This window comes from Nematostella vectensis, chromosome 10, assembly GCF_932526225.1.
Source record: "Nematostella vectensis chromosome 10, jaNemVect1.1, whole genome shotgun sequence".
NCBI classification, from domain to species: domain Eukaryota; kingdom Metazoa; phylum Cnidaria; class Anthozoa; order Actiniaria; family Edwardsiidae; genus Nematostella; species Nematostella vectensis.
In genome coordinates, this window is record NC_064043.1 from 3,435,001 (window position 1) to 3,452,483 (window position 17,483).

Sequence of the window (17,483 nt, forward strand, 5' to 3'; positions counted from 1 at the left end):
CATCACCATCACCATCACCATCACCATCACCATCACCATCACCATCACCATCACCATCACCATCACCATCACCATCACCATCACCATCACCATCACCATCACCACCATCATCACCATCACCATCACCATCACCATCACCATCACAATCAACATCACCATCATTATCACCATCATTATCGCCATCGCCATCACCATCACCATCACCATCACCATCACCATCACCATCACCATCACCATCACCATCAACACCACCATCACCATCACCATCAACACCACCATCACCATCACCATCACCATCACCATCACCATCACCATCACCATCACCATCACCATCACCACCACCATCACCATCACCATCACCATCACATCGACAGAATAAGCACCAGCATCAGCATCGCCATCGCCAAGAACATTATCATTTTTAACTATGGGACTTGATGAATTACCTCGACATGTCTTTCTATCTCCTAGAAGTTCAAACCCCGTCTTGCACTCGCAGTAGTAGCTATGGAGAAAATACAGACTGAACCAAACTTATGATTGGCTAGGCGATTGTGTCTTTTGCAGCCATTGATTTTTGTTCTATGACACTCGAGACCCGTTTTCCCCCATCCCACACCCTGACAGGTGCAACACATGAAACCCAGCATTAGTCGTATTTTTTCCAGGCTACAGAAAAAGGGAAATGGATTAATTTTGCTAAAATTACGTAAAAAAGCGTAAAACTTAACGTATAGTATCGTAAGACAAAAAAGCCACTAATTGGCAACTTTGGATATTAAAAGAAACCATTAAAGAAAGTTAAGGCAATTATCGAGATCTCGTAAATTATTCCTTGATTTAAGTAAACAACTAACTGCGGGTAACGGTGCAGACCTGGTTAACATAAAAGTTATAAATTTAGCCTGTGTTGTGACTGATGATTGAATTATTTAGAAAAAGCGGAAACTGCCTTACCTCCCGTTGGTGTTGATGCAAGTCTGGTCACAAAGGTCTCCAGCCGTACACTCATCGACATCTGGAAAGATGGTACACATTAGGTACGAATAATTAGACATGGGAATTTGAGGGGAGAGAATCATTAGATACGGGGGGATATCTGGGAAGACGGTACACATTAGGTACGAATACATAGACATGGGAATTTGAGGGGAGAGAATCATTAGATATGGGGGATATCTGGGAAGACGGTACACATTAGATACGAATAATTAGACATGGGAATTTGAGGGGAGAGAATCATTAGATACGGGGGGATATATGGGAAGACGGTACACATTAGGTACGAATAATAATAATAATAAGATAGGGGAATTTGAGGGGAGAGAATCATTAGATACGGGGGGATATCTGGGAAGACGGTACACATTAGGTACGAATAATTAGACATGGGAATTTGAGGGGAGAGAATCATTAGATACGGGGGGATATCTGGGAAGACGGTACACATTAGGTACGAATAATTAGACATGGGAATTTGAGGGGAGAGAATCATTAGATACGGGGGATATCTTGAAATACGGTACACCCATAAGGCGCGGACTTTAACATAAGGGGATGACTATTAGATATTTGAGGGGTACGGGCCGTTAGATTGGGGAATTTGAGAATACAGAAAGCACAGACAAGCTCTAAAAATATTACGTAAATGTGATCATATTTTGGAAATTAAAAGATCGTTACAATACAACTATATAAGCCCTGAAATGAGACACTGCTTCAATTGTCAATCGATCATGAAAAAAAAGGGTCAAATCTCCCTTAATAATAATGGTCTGTCCTTTTAATATTATCACTTTAAAAAGACGGTCCGTAGCGAGGAGTTTTAGCTAAGGGGAGGGGGAGGGGGCTCTTGCCAATTTTAGCGGGCCATTGTTACTTTGGTAATTCGTCCTAGTAAGCAGTAGACTTTTTAGTCGAGTGAGGTAGCGCCTGGCTTCAGGCCTGGGACACTTTTATTATAGTTAAACCTGTGTGTAATTACGGTACCGGTATGCGGGGCAACAAATGTACAAGACAATCGGACCCTTTTTGGTTACAATTAAGCCTCTATGATATATCAGCGACCATGATTTGAAATCCCCGTTTGGATCTACATATAGAAGTAACTTTATAGGCTCTCGTCAGCGACATGCATAAACGAAAAAACTTTCAATTTGCAATCGAATTAAAGAGGCTAATGTCTCCGGGAATTACACGAAAAATAGGCATAAAATAAGTAGATCGACCATCGATGCGACCAGCATCAAAGGTTTTGCATTTATAGCTCTCTAAAACGATAACCACCCTTACCCTAATACGTTTTGCTTTTCTAATTACAGAAAAATCCAGGGTAAAGAAATATCCTTTATTCCAAAAGATTAGAGAACGGCAAAATTGTAATTAAAAATCTGTCCCTAAATTCAAAAGCTTTGCGAAGGCCGACGCCGCAAAGAAAAGCCGTGAATAACCTGCTTTATTGACGAGGATTAGACCGCACAAACACCCATAATATTAGTGATCTATCTACCAATATAACAGCTTGCACGACGGTGATGTATACTCGGCAATAAATGCACAAATATTGAATTTGGACGCAAAAGAACACACAGTTTTCTTTTGACTAGGCCAAACACTAATTCATTCAACGGATTATGGAGTCTTAGCCGAATGGAGAGTTGAGAAGACGATGTTATTTTAGAGTGTACTCGTCACAAGGGTAAATATTAAAATGCTACGGGGATGAACTGTCTACAATTCGTTATGACGAATCCACACCAAGGCTTCGCAGTTCTAGTTTCATGTATTATTTTTTTAAAGTGGATCGATTTTTCTAATATCTGAAGTATAGTTCGTTTTCTGAAGTTTTCTGAAAATGGAATGGCAAGACGAAGACTTCGTTGGCGATGACGAAAATGACTTGTTGAGTTCTCCTACAAACACCATTCTTCCCGAAGATTCATTGAGTCGACGGGGGTCATTTGCACGCTGGAAGCAACGGCGACAAAGTCGATCGATAACAGACTCGAATAGCTACCGCAACAAACGAGAACTTAGAAAGACAAAGAGCCTTGGATCTGAGACTACAAGCCAAGCAAGTCTAGCAACAAATGGTATTTTCAAGGAAGCAAAAGTGGAGACTTGTAGTCAAGAGGTTTCCGATGCAGAGTTTGACACAGACTTGGATGAATACACGCTTGAGGAAGATGGGTTAACAATACGGAAACGAAAACAAGCACGCTTAACAAGCCTAGACAACAAGGTCCGATATCTGGAAATGTGCGAGAGCGTGAAAGCGACTCCATCCTCTCGATTTCTTCAGCAGATTAATCAGAAAACAGTCAAGATGAGCCACCACATCTTGGGGCCGGTCGGGGCTAAGGCGCTTGCGCTGGAGATGGTCTGGAACCGGACGATCTCGGACATGGATCTAACGGACACGTGCCTTGGAGACAACGGAGCAAGGCTTATAGTGGATATGTTAAGAGATAATAAAAATTTGCAAAGGTTGGGTTTAGCAAAGAATAACGTGGGTGCGAAAACTATGAAAGCGCTGAGTGAAGTAATGGAAGTGAACAAGACACTACATAGTCTTGACTTGAGCTTAAACTCGCTAAACGACAAAAACACGACACCCTTCTTCATAGCACTCAAAGGGAACGCGTCTTTGAAGGAACTTAAAATGAGCTATAATGACATTTCCGAAGTCGCTGGATTTCGCTTGGGGGGTTCACTGGCTGTTAACAAAGGACTGGAAGTATTAAAGCTTCAATGGAACGGTTTGCGGTCGAAGGCAGGGGTTGCTATCGGTCAAAGCTTGCGAAAGAATACGACACTCCGAGTTCTGGATTTGTCAAATAATGGACTAGACGACACGGTTGCAAGGTCGCTAGGAGAGAGCCTCCGTGTTAATAGCACTTTAGTTGAGCTCGACTTTAGCAATAACAGGTTATCTGGTCTTGCGTTTGCTTCGATTGCGAGGGCACTAGAACGGAACACAAGCTTAAGGGTGTTGAGGTGCGGGAACAACCCGGTCGCACTGTCCAATGAGGCATCGAATCCCTCTAGCATAGCAAGGGCACTCCGAGCTAACACTTGCAGCGGTGTAATAGAGCTTCACCTAGATGAGATATATCTCAGCAGTGAGACCAAACGAGCGCTGGATCAGCTGGCGAAGGACAGACCCCCACTCAAGATCTACTCCGGACATCAAAAGCTCGACACTAGAATAGCGCAGATGTTATCGGTGAAGAAAGATAAACCTTGGAGAAAGCTGATAGAGTACAAAGCCAAACGGAAGATGAGCGCTGCCGAGCTGTTCCGAGTACTGGGGAGTGAGGACGGGATGTCTGTGGATACAGCGAGACTGAGAGAAAAGACAAGGGGTCTGGGGCTACTCCAGGACCCACAGATAGAGCTTTTAGTGCAAATGTTGGACCGTGAGGGGGAGGGGGAGATCGACTTCTTTCAGTTCGTCAAAGCTGTGAATACATAAGTTATTGAGACAATCATTATATTGTTAGGGCATTAAGCTTTGGAAAAAAAACACTCGAAAGTTGAAGAACTTGCGGGAAGGGTTAGTGCCCTTTTTTGTGGGCTTATACTCGGAGTAGATTTTTTACAGTTATACATTAGAACCTCCATATTACGGCCCCTCAAATAAGCAGACAATCTCTTTACAATGGACACTTAGTCGTGATTCGAATTCTTTAGTTTTTAACTCTAATCTAATAGAATCTCCATTAAGCGGATACCTCGATAAATGGACGCATTTTTCGCTCCTGAGGGTGTCCGTTATATGCAGGTTATACTAGATGTGTGTTATGTGGTGGGCCCGATGATGCCCCTTCTATGGAGGTTTCACTGTATTCGGGTGAGCTCATAACCGTGCCTTTCTGTGTCTTCAGGTTTTTGTATAAAAGGGTGACCACAGGGTAACCACAAGATGACCACAGGGGGTCTTATCTGTAAACGTGCAAAAATTTATGCGCACCTTAGCTCGCCTTCTCGCACACTGTCATTCCGTGAGGTGCGTGGAAAAGAGAGAGGTGGTGGGTGGGTTTGTATCGAAAGTAGTCAGGGCGGGTGAGGTGTAAAGGGGGGCGGGGACGGTGTTGTTGATGGAAAGGGGGGCAGGGTAGTTAAGGTTGGTTGGCAAGGGGGGTCGATGTAGGGGGATGTTGCGGGCTTGGTCACCTTGGCAGTGTCTCTTGTCGTCAGTCAACTGATATCCCGGTGGGCAGAAGCAAAAGTAGCTCCCCTCAGTGTTGACGCATTCCTTTTCGCACATTCTCTGTTTGCACTCATCGATGTCTGCAATAATAGCGCATATGATTATCAGGGGTGTGTCTAACTACTATTATTAAGATATTTGGACAACCTCTTTAAAAGGGCAAATGAAATTACTGCGAAATACACCCAAATAACCATATAATAACTATACATACTAGCAAGATAATGGTGGGCTTCAAGGTGAAAATGGTTCGCCCCCCGATGATCAAAACTACATATCAAAATTACAGACGCTCAACATAAGCTCATTAAAGTTAGAACTTATAAAAACAGAGACAAATGTAGGATTCTAAATGTAGGATTGTAAGCCCACGTGATGAAGAAGAGCCGTCTACTTTTATTGGGTTCAGGCAAATTTCTATACAGAGGGAAAACGTCGGATTTCCGGCTGAAACGTCTTTAGTTCGTTAAAATCATAGCACAACACTCGCGAAGCAGGAATAATTATGATCACGAGACGCATGAAGCAGTAGGTCCTACCTGAGCACGATATGCCGTCGCTGTTGAGGATATATCCCTCCCGACACTCGCAGTGGAAGCTATAAAAAAACCAACATGGGTAACACGGTCCTGTGTATATTGTAGATTATGCTCAGTCAAAATGGGTGTGTACCACCCTAGTGACGTCATCGAAAGACGTACTTGTCACATGACATACCTGGCTTGGGTGTTGTTACAGATGTGCTGACATTTGTTGACTTGTGGGTTAGCACATTCATCGATGTCTGGAACGTGTGATAACACATAAGAGTGAGGAAAGATGTTCAGGGGAGCCACCGTTAACTCAAACCCTTATTGAACGAAAAATAGTTGAAATTTTCGCGGGGAGCTCGAATTATCCAGGTTCGATTTCCACTGCAGCCACTCTGAGTTGTCTGACCGAAGCGCTTGAACTCAAGTGTGTTGCGCGACACACAGGGCGGCCGAGACTTGGAGAGTTTGATAATCCACTCACGGATAGCCAATAGAGATTCAGCACTTAGTGTTATCCACTCACGGATAACCAATAGAGAACCATCATTTACTGTTATCCACCCTTACCAACACACTTGTTCCAGTCAGAGCGGTATCCCTGTGGACACAGACAGGAGTAGTTCCCAGGAGTATTAACGCAAGTTGCGCCTTCCTCGCATTGGTGAGTACCGCTGGCACATTCGTCTGCAACCAACAGGACAAGAGAATTTGAAACTTGTGCTAAAAATGCTATTAAGAGACAGGGGGAAGTGGCGTGGAACGCATGAGGGTACAAGATAACAATAAACTAATTAAGCTTAGAAGTGGGTACCCTGTGTAGAAAAGGGCGACTATGAAAAAATAATAGTCCGCCATCTTGAATGCCATGATAGTTGAATCAATGTTTAAAGTTATTTCTGCTTTAGATTTTTGCGCGTTTTGGATGTCTTAACATTCTACGATGTACCCAGTATTCCACGAATAGTTATCAGAATCGTACAACAAGCCATACCAAAAATAAACAAGAAATCAGGCTACATACTTACCGATATCATCACAAATAAAATCTGAGCCATTCCGGCCAGCGGTTATATAACCATCATGACACGCGCAAGAGAAGTTTCCAGGGCTATTCACGCATTTCTGGTGACAGCCACCATTATCTACTGCGCATTCGTCAATATCTTGGCATGTGAGCCCGTCATCGGTCAGCGCGTAGCCATGGTGACAGGAGCACTTGAATGAGCCCGCGGTGTTATTGCACATGTGGTCGCAGTCGCCTTTCCCGAAATGCCCCGCGCACTCGTCGATGTCAACACAAGTTCTAGCACTATGGAGAAGAACAAAAAACATATATGAACACTGAACATATATGAACGTATAAACAATGAACATATGAACAATGAATACATAAACAATGAACAGATAAACAATAAACATAGAGTTTTAATGTGTTAATAAATGGTTCCGTAACACCATACGATCGTTCGTAGTCGATGTACTGACACCCATTTCGGTGAAGCTAGGGATTGCTTACTGTGTCGTTACTATCGCACACTGCGTCGTTACTATCGTTCACTGTGTCGTTATCATCGCTCTCTGTGTCGTTACTATCGCACACTGTGTCGTTACTATCGTTCACTGTGTCGTTACTATCGCATACTGTGTCGTTACTATCGCTTACTGTGTCGTTTCTATCGCTCACTGTGTCGTTTCTATCGCTCACTGTGTCGTTACTATCGCTCACTGAGTCGTTACTATCGCTCACTGTATCGTTAGTATCGCACACCGCGTCGTTACTATCGTTCACTGTGTCGTTATCATCGCTTTTTGTGTCGTTACTATCGCATACTGTGTCGTAACTATCGCTTACTGTGTCGTTACTATTACACACTGTGTCGTTACTATCGCTTACTGTGTCGTTACTATCGCACACTGTGTCGTTACTATGCTCACTGTGTCGTTACCGTCACTCACTGCGTCGTTACTATCGATCGCTGTGTCGTAATTATCGTTACAGACGCCATCGTCGCTGACTCAGTCGTTACTATCGCTATCGTCTCTATCATCGCCGACTCACCCTGCTTCTGTAGCATTGTACCCAGGCTCACACTTGCAGTGGTAGCTCCCCGCCGTGTTGACACAAAGCTGTCCACACCCACCATTGTTGTCCATGCATTCATCTATATCTTGGCAACGTGTTCGGTTGTTGACTTGCTTGTAGCCGGTATCACAAGTGCAATAGTAACTAGAATAACACACATAAAGCGATAGGCGACTTGCATAAAGAAATCAAAGTACTTTTTGGTTTCAAAGCTCACGCGCTGCGGTTTTAGGCTGCAAAACTCCAGAAAAATAATAATTACAATAATTTACCCAACGCTTACGAATCAGCCAGAACCTTTTTATGTCAGAGAGGGTTTATTTTTATTATATAGCAGAAAGGGTTTATTTTTATTATATAACAGAAAGGGTTCATTTTTATTATATAACAGAAAGGGTTTATTTTTATTATATAACAGAAAGGGTTAATTTTATTATATAACAGAAAGGGTTTATTTTTATTATATAACAGAAAGGGTTAATTTTTATTATATAACAGAAAGGGTTTATTCTTATTATATAACAGAAAGGGTTTATTTTTATTATATAACAGAAAGGGTTAATTTTATTATATAACAGAAAGGGTTTATTTTTATTATATAACAGAAAGGGTTTATTTTTATTATATAACAGAAAGGGTTAATTTTATTATATAACAGAAAGGGTTTATTTTATTATATAACAGAAAGGGTTTATTTTTATTATATAACAGAAAGGGTTTATTTTATTATATAACAGAAAGGGTTTATTTTTATTATATAACAGAAAGGGTTAATTTTATTATATAACAGAAAGGGTTTATTTTTATTATATAACAGAAAGGGTTTATTTTTATTATATAGCAGAAAGGGTTTATTTTTATTATATAACAGAAAGGGTTTATTTTATTATATAACAGAAAGGGTTTATTTTTATTATATAACAGAAAGGGTTTATTTTTATTATATAACAGAAAGGGTTTATTTTTATTATATAACAGAAAGGGTTTATTTTTATTATATAACAGAAAGGGTTTTTTTTATTATATAACAGAAAGGGTTTATTTTATTATATAACAGAAAGGGTTTATTTTTATTATATAACATAAAGGGTTTATTTTTATTATATAACAGAAAGGGTTTATTTTTATTACATAACAGAAAGGGTTTATTTTTATTATATAACAGAAAGGGTTTATTTTTATTATATAACAGAAAGGGTTTATTTTATTATATAACAGAAAGGGTTTATTTTTATTATATAACAGAAAGGGTTTATTTTTATTATATAACAGAAAGGGTTTATTTTTATTATATAACAGAAAGGGTTTATTTTTATTATAAAACAGAAAGGGTTTATTTTTATTATATAACAGAAAGGGTTAATTTTATTATATAACAGAAAGGGTTTATTTTTATTATATAACAGAAAGGGTTTATTTTTATCATATAACAGAAAGGGTTTATTTTTATTATATAACAGAAAGAGTTTTTTATTATATAACAGAAAGGGTTTATTTTTATTATATAACAGAAAGGGTTTATTTTTATTATATAACAGAAAGGGTTTATTTTTATTATATAACAGAAAGGGTTTATTTTTATTATATAACAGAAAGGGTTAATTTTATTATATAACAGAAAGGGTTTATTTTTATTATATAACAGAAAGGGTTAATTTTTTTTATATAACAGAAAGGGTTTATTCTTATTATATAACAGAAAGGGTTTATTTTTATTATATAACAGAAAGGGTTAATTTTATTATATAACAGAAAGGGTTTATTTTTATTATATAACAGAAAGGGTTTATTTTTATTATATAACAGAAAGGGTTAATTTTATTATATAACAGAAAGGGTTTATTTTATTATATAACAGAAAGGGTTTATTTTTATTATATAACAGAAAGGGTTTATTTTATTATATAACAGAAAGGGTTTATTTTTATTATATAACAGAAAGGGTTTATTTTTATTATATAACAGAAAGGGTTTATTTTTATTATATAACAGAAAGGGTTTATTCTTATTATATAACAGAAAGGGTTTATTTTTATTATATAACAGAAAGGGTTAATTTTATTATATAACAGAAAGGGTTTATTTTTATTATATAACAGAAAGGGTTTATTTTTATTATATAACAGAAAGGGTTTATTTTTATTATATAACAGAAAGAGTTTTTTATTATATAACAGAAAGGGTTTATTTTATTATATAACAGAAAGGGTTTATTTTTATTATATAACAGAAAGGGTTAATTTTATTATATAACAGAAAGGGTTTATTTTTATTATATAACAGAAAGGGTTTATTTTTATTATATAGCAGAAAGGGTTTATTTTTATTATTTAACAGAAAGGGTTTATTTTTATTATATAACAGAAAGGGTTTATTTTTATTATATAACAGAAAGGGTTTATTTTTATTATATAACAGAAAGGGTTTATTTTATTATATAACAGAAAGGGTTTATTTTATTATATAACAGAAAGGGTTAATTTTTATTAGATTACAGAAAGGGTTTATTTTTATTATATAACAGAAAGGGTTTATTTTATTATATAACAGAAAGGGTTTATTTTTATTATATAACAGAAAGGGTTTATTTTTATTATATAACAGAAAGGGTTTATTTTTATTATATAACAGAAAGGGTTTATTTTTATTATATAACAGAAAGGGTTTATTTTTATTATATAACAGAAAGGGTTTATTTTTATTATATAACAGAACGGTTAATTTTATTATATAACAGAAAGGGTTTATTTTTATTATATAACAGAAAGGGTTAATTTTTATTATATAACAGAAAGGGTTAATTTTATTATATAACAGAAAGGGTTAATTTTATTATATAACAGAAAAGGGTTTATTTTTATTATATAACAGAAAGGGTTTATTTTTATTATATAACAGAAAGGGTTTATTTTTATTATATAACAGAAAGGGTTTATTTTTATTATATAACAGAAAGGGTTTATTTTTATTATATAACAGAAAGGGTTTATTTTTATTATATAACAGAAAGGGTTTATTTTTATTATATAACAGAAAGGGTTTATTTTTATTATATAACAGAAAGGGTTAATTTTATTATATAACAGAAAGGGTTTATTTTTATTATATAACAGAAAGGGTTTATTTTTATTATATAACAGAAAGGGTTTATTTTTATTGAAAGCTTTTGTTTTGGCACGAGGTTGATACTCAAAAAGTCATGTGATTTCTTCGCGCTGCGTCAGAGCCAAGTTTATGCGAGTTTAGAATGTGTGATAAAAGAAAAAGGAGAAAACAAGCGTGTTGGTATAGAATTTCCTGGTCGTACCGATATTTCAGCATAGAGTTAAAACGTCAATAATAATATTGAGTTCTGCAGCACTACTAAGTACAAATGACCACCAATTTGCAAGCGTGTGTGACACTTGTTTCGACATGAAATGTCAGGTTGCGTGACAGCGTTGCATTACCTCCCAGCTGTGTTAGTACACTTATGGCAATCCGGCAGGCCTTCAAGGCATTCGTCGATATCATTGCACTTTTTCAGGACGTCGTCACTCTGTCTGAACCCGCGATAGCACTCACAGCGGTAGCTCCCAGGAGTATTGACGCATTTTTGGTCGCACTTTACACCTCCCATCATGCACTCGTTCACATCTGAAAATGAAGCAGAGATGTAATGAAAGCTCTTAGAGGGGGGGGCTGGTGGTATAGACAATAGACAGGGTCCTAAGGGGGTGGGGGGAGAGACAATAGACAGGGTCCTAGGGGGGAAGGGTATAGACAATAAACAGAGTCCTAGGGGGAGGGAGAGACAATAGACAGGGCCCTAAGGGGGGTTAAAGACAATAGACAGGGTCCTAGGGGGGAAGGGTATAGACAATAAACAGGGTCCTAGGGGGGAGGGAGAGACAATAGACAGGGCCCTAAGGGGGGTTAAAGACAATAGACAGGGTCCTAAGGGGGTGGGGGGAGAGAGAGACAATAGACAGGGCCCTAAGGGGGGTCAAAGACAATAGACAGGGTCCTGGTCAAAGACAATAGACAGGGCCCTAAGGGGGGTTAAAGACAATAGACAGGGTCCTAAGGGGGGAGACAAATTAAGTAGTCACAAACCTTAGGGGAAGGGTGGGGGAGACTACACTATATACAAGAAGGTGCTCAAACCTCGGCATCTGCGGCCGTTAGCGCTTAGGACAAACCCTTCGTTACACGTGCAGTAGTAACTTCCTGGCGTGTTGACGCATGAGTGGTCACAGTGATGAAAACTCTTGGGCAGCAGACATTCATTCACGTCTGGAACAGGCATGAAGTTGAAGTAAAATTTAACAAATGTGCGGTTTTAGAAAAGATCCATGCATTCTTCTCTCCCCAAAGGTGACATTTTGTGACTAAGTGTTGCTTTACCTATGCATGACGTCCTATGAGAGGCCTTTTCTTTCCTATGTTGTGTGACAGTTTATTAAGTGCTGCATGACATATGTTGCGTGACAGTTCGTGACTGAATACTGCGTTATCTGTGTTACTTGACATTTCGTGACCGAATGTTGCGTTACCTGTGTTACGTGACACTTCGTGACTGAATGTTGTGTTACCTGTGTTACGTGACCTTTTGTGACTGAATGTTGCGTTACCTGTGTTACGTGATCTTTCGTGACTGAATGTTGCGCTTCTGTGTTGCGTGACAGTTCGTGATTGAGTGTTGGGTTACCTATGATATGTGACAGTTCGTGACTGAATGTTGCGCTACCTGTGTTACGTGACAGTTTATGACTGAATGTTGCGCTACCTGTGTTGCGTGAAAGTTCATGACTGACCTATGATATGTGAAAGTTCGTGAATGAGTACTGCGTTACCTATACATGACATCCCGTCAGGCCCCACTTGGTAACCCTTGTGGCATTCGCAGTAGTATCCGCCGTCAGTGTCACGACACAACTGCTCACAGCGATGTTTCCTCGTGGCGCACTCGTTCAGATCTAGTCCAGAGAAACAGCTGCATTTGGTGTGATACAGAGAACTTGGACAAAAGATGCTTAACCTAACTTAACTTGTTAACGTCGTTATCGATGTCGTCATCATACTCTCTGATCGTGACCACCAAAAAGGGGATTGGCGGTGAAAAATACAAATAAATAAAGATAAGAGGCAGAGTTATTTGGTTAAAGCAAAAAAAAAAAAAATAATGGGAGAAAGAAATGATAAGATGATAGAATGGAAGTGTAATTTACTAATGCACATTTGTTGGGTAGAACACATCCTTGTTTATTGATGACAGAATGGAAGTTCGACTTTCTGATGCATGAATGATTACTGATGCGGGTTTTGTTGTCGTTATATTTGGGTAGTACACATCCTTGTTTATTGATGATAGAAATCAATTGCGACTTACTGATGCATGTTTTGTTGTCGTTGGCTAGCACATATCCCTGTCTGCACTGACACATGAAGCTCCCTGGTGTGTTGATACACAAGTCACGGCAGCCTCCATTATTATTCTGGCACTCATCCACATCTTAAACAAAGAAAATAACAACATGTTTATGGTGAAAACAGCGGCAACATCAGCTAATATTTCTGTCACCGCCTCGCTCGCCTGACCACCATGTTGGCAAACTTCTTTGCAGCACACCTCACTACATGGCGCAATAGCTGAGCTAGCAACACTGGCTCTTTTTGTCGCTAATGTTGACGCTGTTTGTACGATAGCGATAGTGATGTCAATGAAGCCGAAAGAATGCTGGAACGCCGGGTTAAAAATGTGACTCATTTTATTAAAAAATATATACTGAACCGCCAAGTACATTTGAAGGAAAAACGTTTCTGGTCGGAGGACGGCAACTGGAAGAAAAAGAAGCTCTGTGATTTCATATGTAAGACTTTGTGGTGGAAAAGATATGTATTCTTTTATTGGGCTGAATTGTAAACTTTACAAAGAAACATCCGGTTGCTGTCCGCCCTTTAGTGTTACCTCGACACGACTCTTCGTCGAACTCTAAGGTGTATCCATGGTGACAGGAGCAAATTCGACCATTAGGCGTGTTTAGGCAGACTTGGCCGCAGCCGCCATTGTTAGTAATACACGGATTTCCCGTAGCTGCAGGTACAGACAATGGATGATAATAGTAAGCATAATTATAATGCATTAATAAAATGTTTGGAAAGGTAAGTGACATTTGCGTGACGTTTCTAAAGGGGCGTGACGTTTTGGGGCTCGATATCCTGTGTTGCCTGGTTACCTGGTAGCTCCGCCCTGAATGTGGCTCGGAATCCTGTCTTGCTGATTGATTGGTCGGCCACGAAGCGCACTAGCATCTGATTGGACGAGGAGCGCTGCAACGGAGGTAGGCTGGACCCACAGTACTTTCCAAGTCGCTGACCAGATGAGTGCAGGCCCTCAAAGATCTCCACGTAGTCATAAGCACAGCCATCGCCATCTGGAAGAAGTTACTCATTAGATAGGGCTCTCCATGGTAACCACATGACGTCATTAATATACCATGGTAACGCGAGTGCAAGATTCAATCATATTTAAGATACTCCCGGGGATTTAAGTAATTGATTGATCCAATGGGAGATCTTTTCCAGGACGAAAATCATAGCCTGCGCGCTTGAATGTTAATGACTTGCTTCACACTTTTGCTTGTTTGGTTCATCATTTTCAATACATCCTTATCTATAGACTATTTTATGCTTTAGCAATAAAATGGAGCCGATGGTTTGATTTTCACAGTGATATTCAAATGAGTTAAAATCGCTTTTGAAACTCCATTCGCATAAATATTCCTACTTTCGTGGGCCAAGTCTACTAACCTTCCTCTCCCTCAAGGTCAAACCTCTCGAAACTGAGTGCGACAATATGACCGCTGGCCACCTCAATCTTGTAACTGCAGTCCACGGATATCGGGTGCCTGTCTGGGTGGTTTGGGGACGCAATAACACCAGAGCTCCCAGTGAAGGAATGGCTACAGCCTTGGAATAGATAGAAAAACATTAATCAACTAATACACCATCCAGAGGACCCAGTGAAGGAATGGCTACAGCCTTGGAATAGATAGAAAAACATTTATCAACTAATACACCATCCAGAGGTCCCAGTGAAGGAATGGCTGCAGCCTTAGAATAGATAGAAAAACATTTATCAACTAATACACCATCCAGAGGTCCCGGTGAAGGAATGGCTACAGCCTTGGAATAGATAGAAAAACATTTATCAACTAATACACCATCCAGAGGTCCCAGTGAAGGAATGGCTACAGCCTTGACAGAAGGAATGAATGCAACCTGCATTTATATTAAACATACGGGGTATTTAAAGTCAACATGATACTCAAAACTTACCTTTAGGCGGTGAATGGTGTTTAGTTACGATTGTGGAAAACTCGATCTATCTGCCGCAATTTTAGTCTACGTAAGGTCATGGTTCATTAGGCCCTTTCCTCCCCAAACCCCTTCTTGTCGGCAAGCACTTAAAAAGAAGACGCCCCCTATCGCGATAAGCCTTCGATCTTCGAAAGTACTCTACCTAAAACTTCATAGTGTTGGAACAAATTACCATTCATATAAGATTAGAAGTCAAAGGATTATCCTTTTCGTCATTTCCCTTATCTCCAAAAGGTCAGGATGCTCGGCGATTTATTCATTTTGATTGTACGTGTCCAACGGGTGAGGTCCATGGAGTTCTGCCAGTATAAATGGATCCCCTAGCGCAATGACAAGTTTACACTGCCGAACTCCACTTCAAACGCGACATTAGAGAAGTCTCTTCGCGTACCTGATCGTGTGAACAACAGACGGAATCCCCGCTCATTCACAGAGAAGTCGGAGTGGAAGCGCAGGAGAAGTGTTGACCCGCGGGACACGATATCGTGCGGAACGCTTGACCCGCAAAGCTTAGCGATCCTTTGACTTTCAACTGCGCGGTCACCATTGTACACTTCCAGCGAGTCGTACTCACACTCGTGGCTAGTCTCAACCTGCAAATGACTCTTTCTCGTCATCTCGTCCCTGTGACTCCACACCGGCCCCTCCATAACAGGAGGGGCCGGTAAAAACTAACCCACCTCCCCCAGTGTTTTAAAGAATAATTATAAGGACATTAGGGCGTGGCTATGCCCCCTAATGTTTTCTTAACGTTTCTGTACCGTACCCCCCTTCTGCAATATTTCGAGGCCCGCTCCAGCTCTGCTAGGAACTCTCACCAGTTCAAACAAGTTGCATGTCTTGCGTGTGGATGGCCCTGCTACGTTATGATCACTAAACGGTTACGTTGGGCGAAACAAGTTGCATGTTGCATGCAAGTTACATGTCGTGCGTGTGGATGGCCCAGCTATGCTACGATCACCAATCGACAGGACCTGTTTTACCTGGAATTGAGTGAATTTGAGTGTAACACGTGACCCGTCTTCGCCTGTCAGTTTCCAGAAACAGTCCACTTCATCCGGGTACTTCTCGGGGAAATAAGGACTGGTGATCTCACCAGCTGAGCCCGTGATCATGCCGCCACAATGGACTGCGGTGAGATGAAACAAAATATGACTTACGAAATGCTCGGGGAGCGCGGTTGTAGAGCGTGGGCACCCTGTGGACATCCTAGTCGAGAAAGCCATGGAAAGGGGCCAAGAGGAATTTTAGGGGGAGGGGAGAGGAGAAGAGAAATTGAGGGGGCTGACGACGATAATTGTGATGATGATGATGATGATGATGATGACGACGACGATGATAACGATGTTGATGATGATGATGATGATGATGATGACATGATGTTGATGATGATGATGATGATGATGATAATGATGATGATGATGATGTGGCCTTTGGGCAGTCATACACTACTCGTATATGTTGGTGTAATCGTAATCGTAGGGTGAAATCCGACCCTATTGTCGGAAGATCGACTTCCTCTCTTACTTAGGATCTGTTTGAGAAAAAAAAAAACTCTAGCTGTAGCGTTGCGACAGTGAAAAAAACATGTAAAAAAAAAGCGAAACAGACAGATTTTCAAACCTCCACAAAACTACATCAACGTGAAATAGTAAAAACCCCCGAAAAAAAAATAGTAAATAATAAATCTCGAGGACGTGACAAGCAACCCGTCATCCGGTATTTGTCATGAGTATCTATCATTTTGGGGCGAGGAAGAAGAAATGGCTTACCATTACTGCCATGTACTCGCCTTCCCCTGTTTGGTTTGCTGCTTCTACGAGGAACTGAGCCGAATACAAACGGGTTTGAGCTCACCACCGCTACAATGCCGCTGAAAAATGCCCTGAAAACAATAATAAAACTAAACGATTACTATCTGTTAGGTTCGTTTTGACATAGAAATTAATCGTCTGCTTACATGAAACAAATGAATCGAGAAGACGCCATTTCGCGCAGCTTGGGGTTTTTTGGCTGCGTTTCTTGCTGCAAAAGTCTCTATCGCTGTTTTTGGGCCAAAACGTCATGAAATCTAATCCGGCGAAGAGGAAACGAAAGCATTTCCCGTGGCTTTGTCATCTCCTGTGCTGAGGCGACATTATCTTGGAAACAATTCAAGAATCATTGCTATCATCACCCGAACCAAGATAGCTGTCGAACTCAAGAGGGAACATCAAGCTTTTAGTAACGATCCATTCCATCGGTATTCCAGATTTCTAAAAATAAAACAAGCCGCGCAAGATCAGAGGGGAGA

At 39.9% G+C, this 17,483-nt stretch overlaps 2 protein-coding genes across 2 annotated transcripts in view; one reads left to right on the top strand and one right to left on the bottom strand.

The window, feature by feature from the left end:
* LOC5516401 (fibrillin-2-like) overlaps positions 1-17,415 on the bottom strand; it is a 24,624-nt gene extending 7,209 nt beyond the window's left edge. Inside the window, exons 1-19 of the mRNA XM_048733672.1 lie at positions 17,151-17,415; positions 16,963-17,075; positions 16,174-16,319; positions 15,582-15,783; positions 14,621-14,779; positions 14,047-14,244; positions 13,779-13,904; positions 13,200-13,322; positions 12,664-12,786; positions 11,975-12,103; positions 11,278-11,464; positions 7,805-7,972; positions 6,771-7,054; positions 6,313-6,429; positions 5,930-5,996; positions 5,752-5,810; positions 5,176-5,292; positions 958-1,018; positions 447-505 (exon numbers count right to left, since the gene is read on the bottom strand). Coding sequence (XP_048589629.1) covers positions 447-505; positions 958-1,018; positions 5,176-5,292; positions 5,752-5,810; positions 5,930-5,996; positions 6,313-6,429; positions 6,771-7,054; positions 7,805-7,972; positions 11,278-11,464; positions 11,975-12,103; positions 12,664-12,786; positions 13,200-13,322; positions 13,779-13,904; positions 14,047-14,244; positions 14,621-14,779; positions 15,582-15,783; positions 16,174-16,319; positions 16,963-17,075; positions 17,151-17,179 — 2,467 coding nt within the window. The 5' untranslated portion in view covers positions 17,180-17,415. The remainder of the gene's footprint in view (positions 1-446; positions 506-957; positions 1,019-5,175; positions 5,293-5,751; positions 5,811-5,929; positions 5,997-6,312; positions 6,430-6,770; positions 7,055-7,804; positions 7,973-11,277; positions 11,465-11,974; positions 12,104-12,663; positions 12,787-13,199; positions 13,323-13,778; positions 13,905-14,046; positions 14,245-14,620; positions 14,780-15,581; positions 15,784-16,173; positions 16,320-16,962; positions 17,076-17,150) is intronic.
* LOC116620691 (leucine-rich repeat-containing protein 74B) lies at positions 2,472-4,928 on the top strand. The gene has a single exon (XM_032386294.2). It carries the CDS (start codon positions 2,855-2,857, stop codon positions 4,472-4,474), a length of 1,620 nt encoding a protein of 539 aa, XP_032242185.2. The 5' UTR covers positions 2,472-2,854; the 3' UTR covers positions 4,475-4,928.
* Positions 17,416-17,483: the final 68 nt, after the last annotated feature.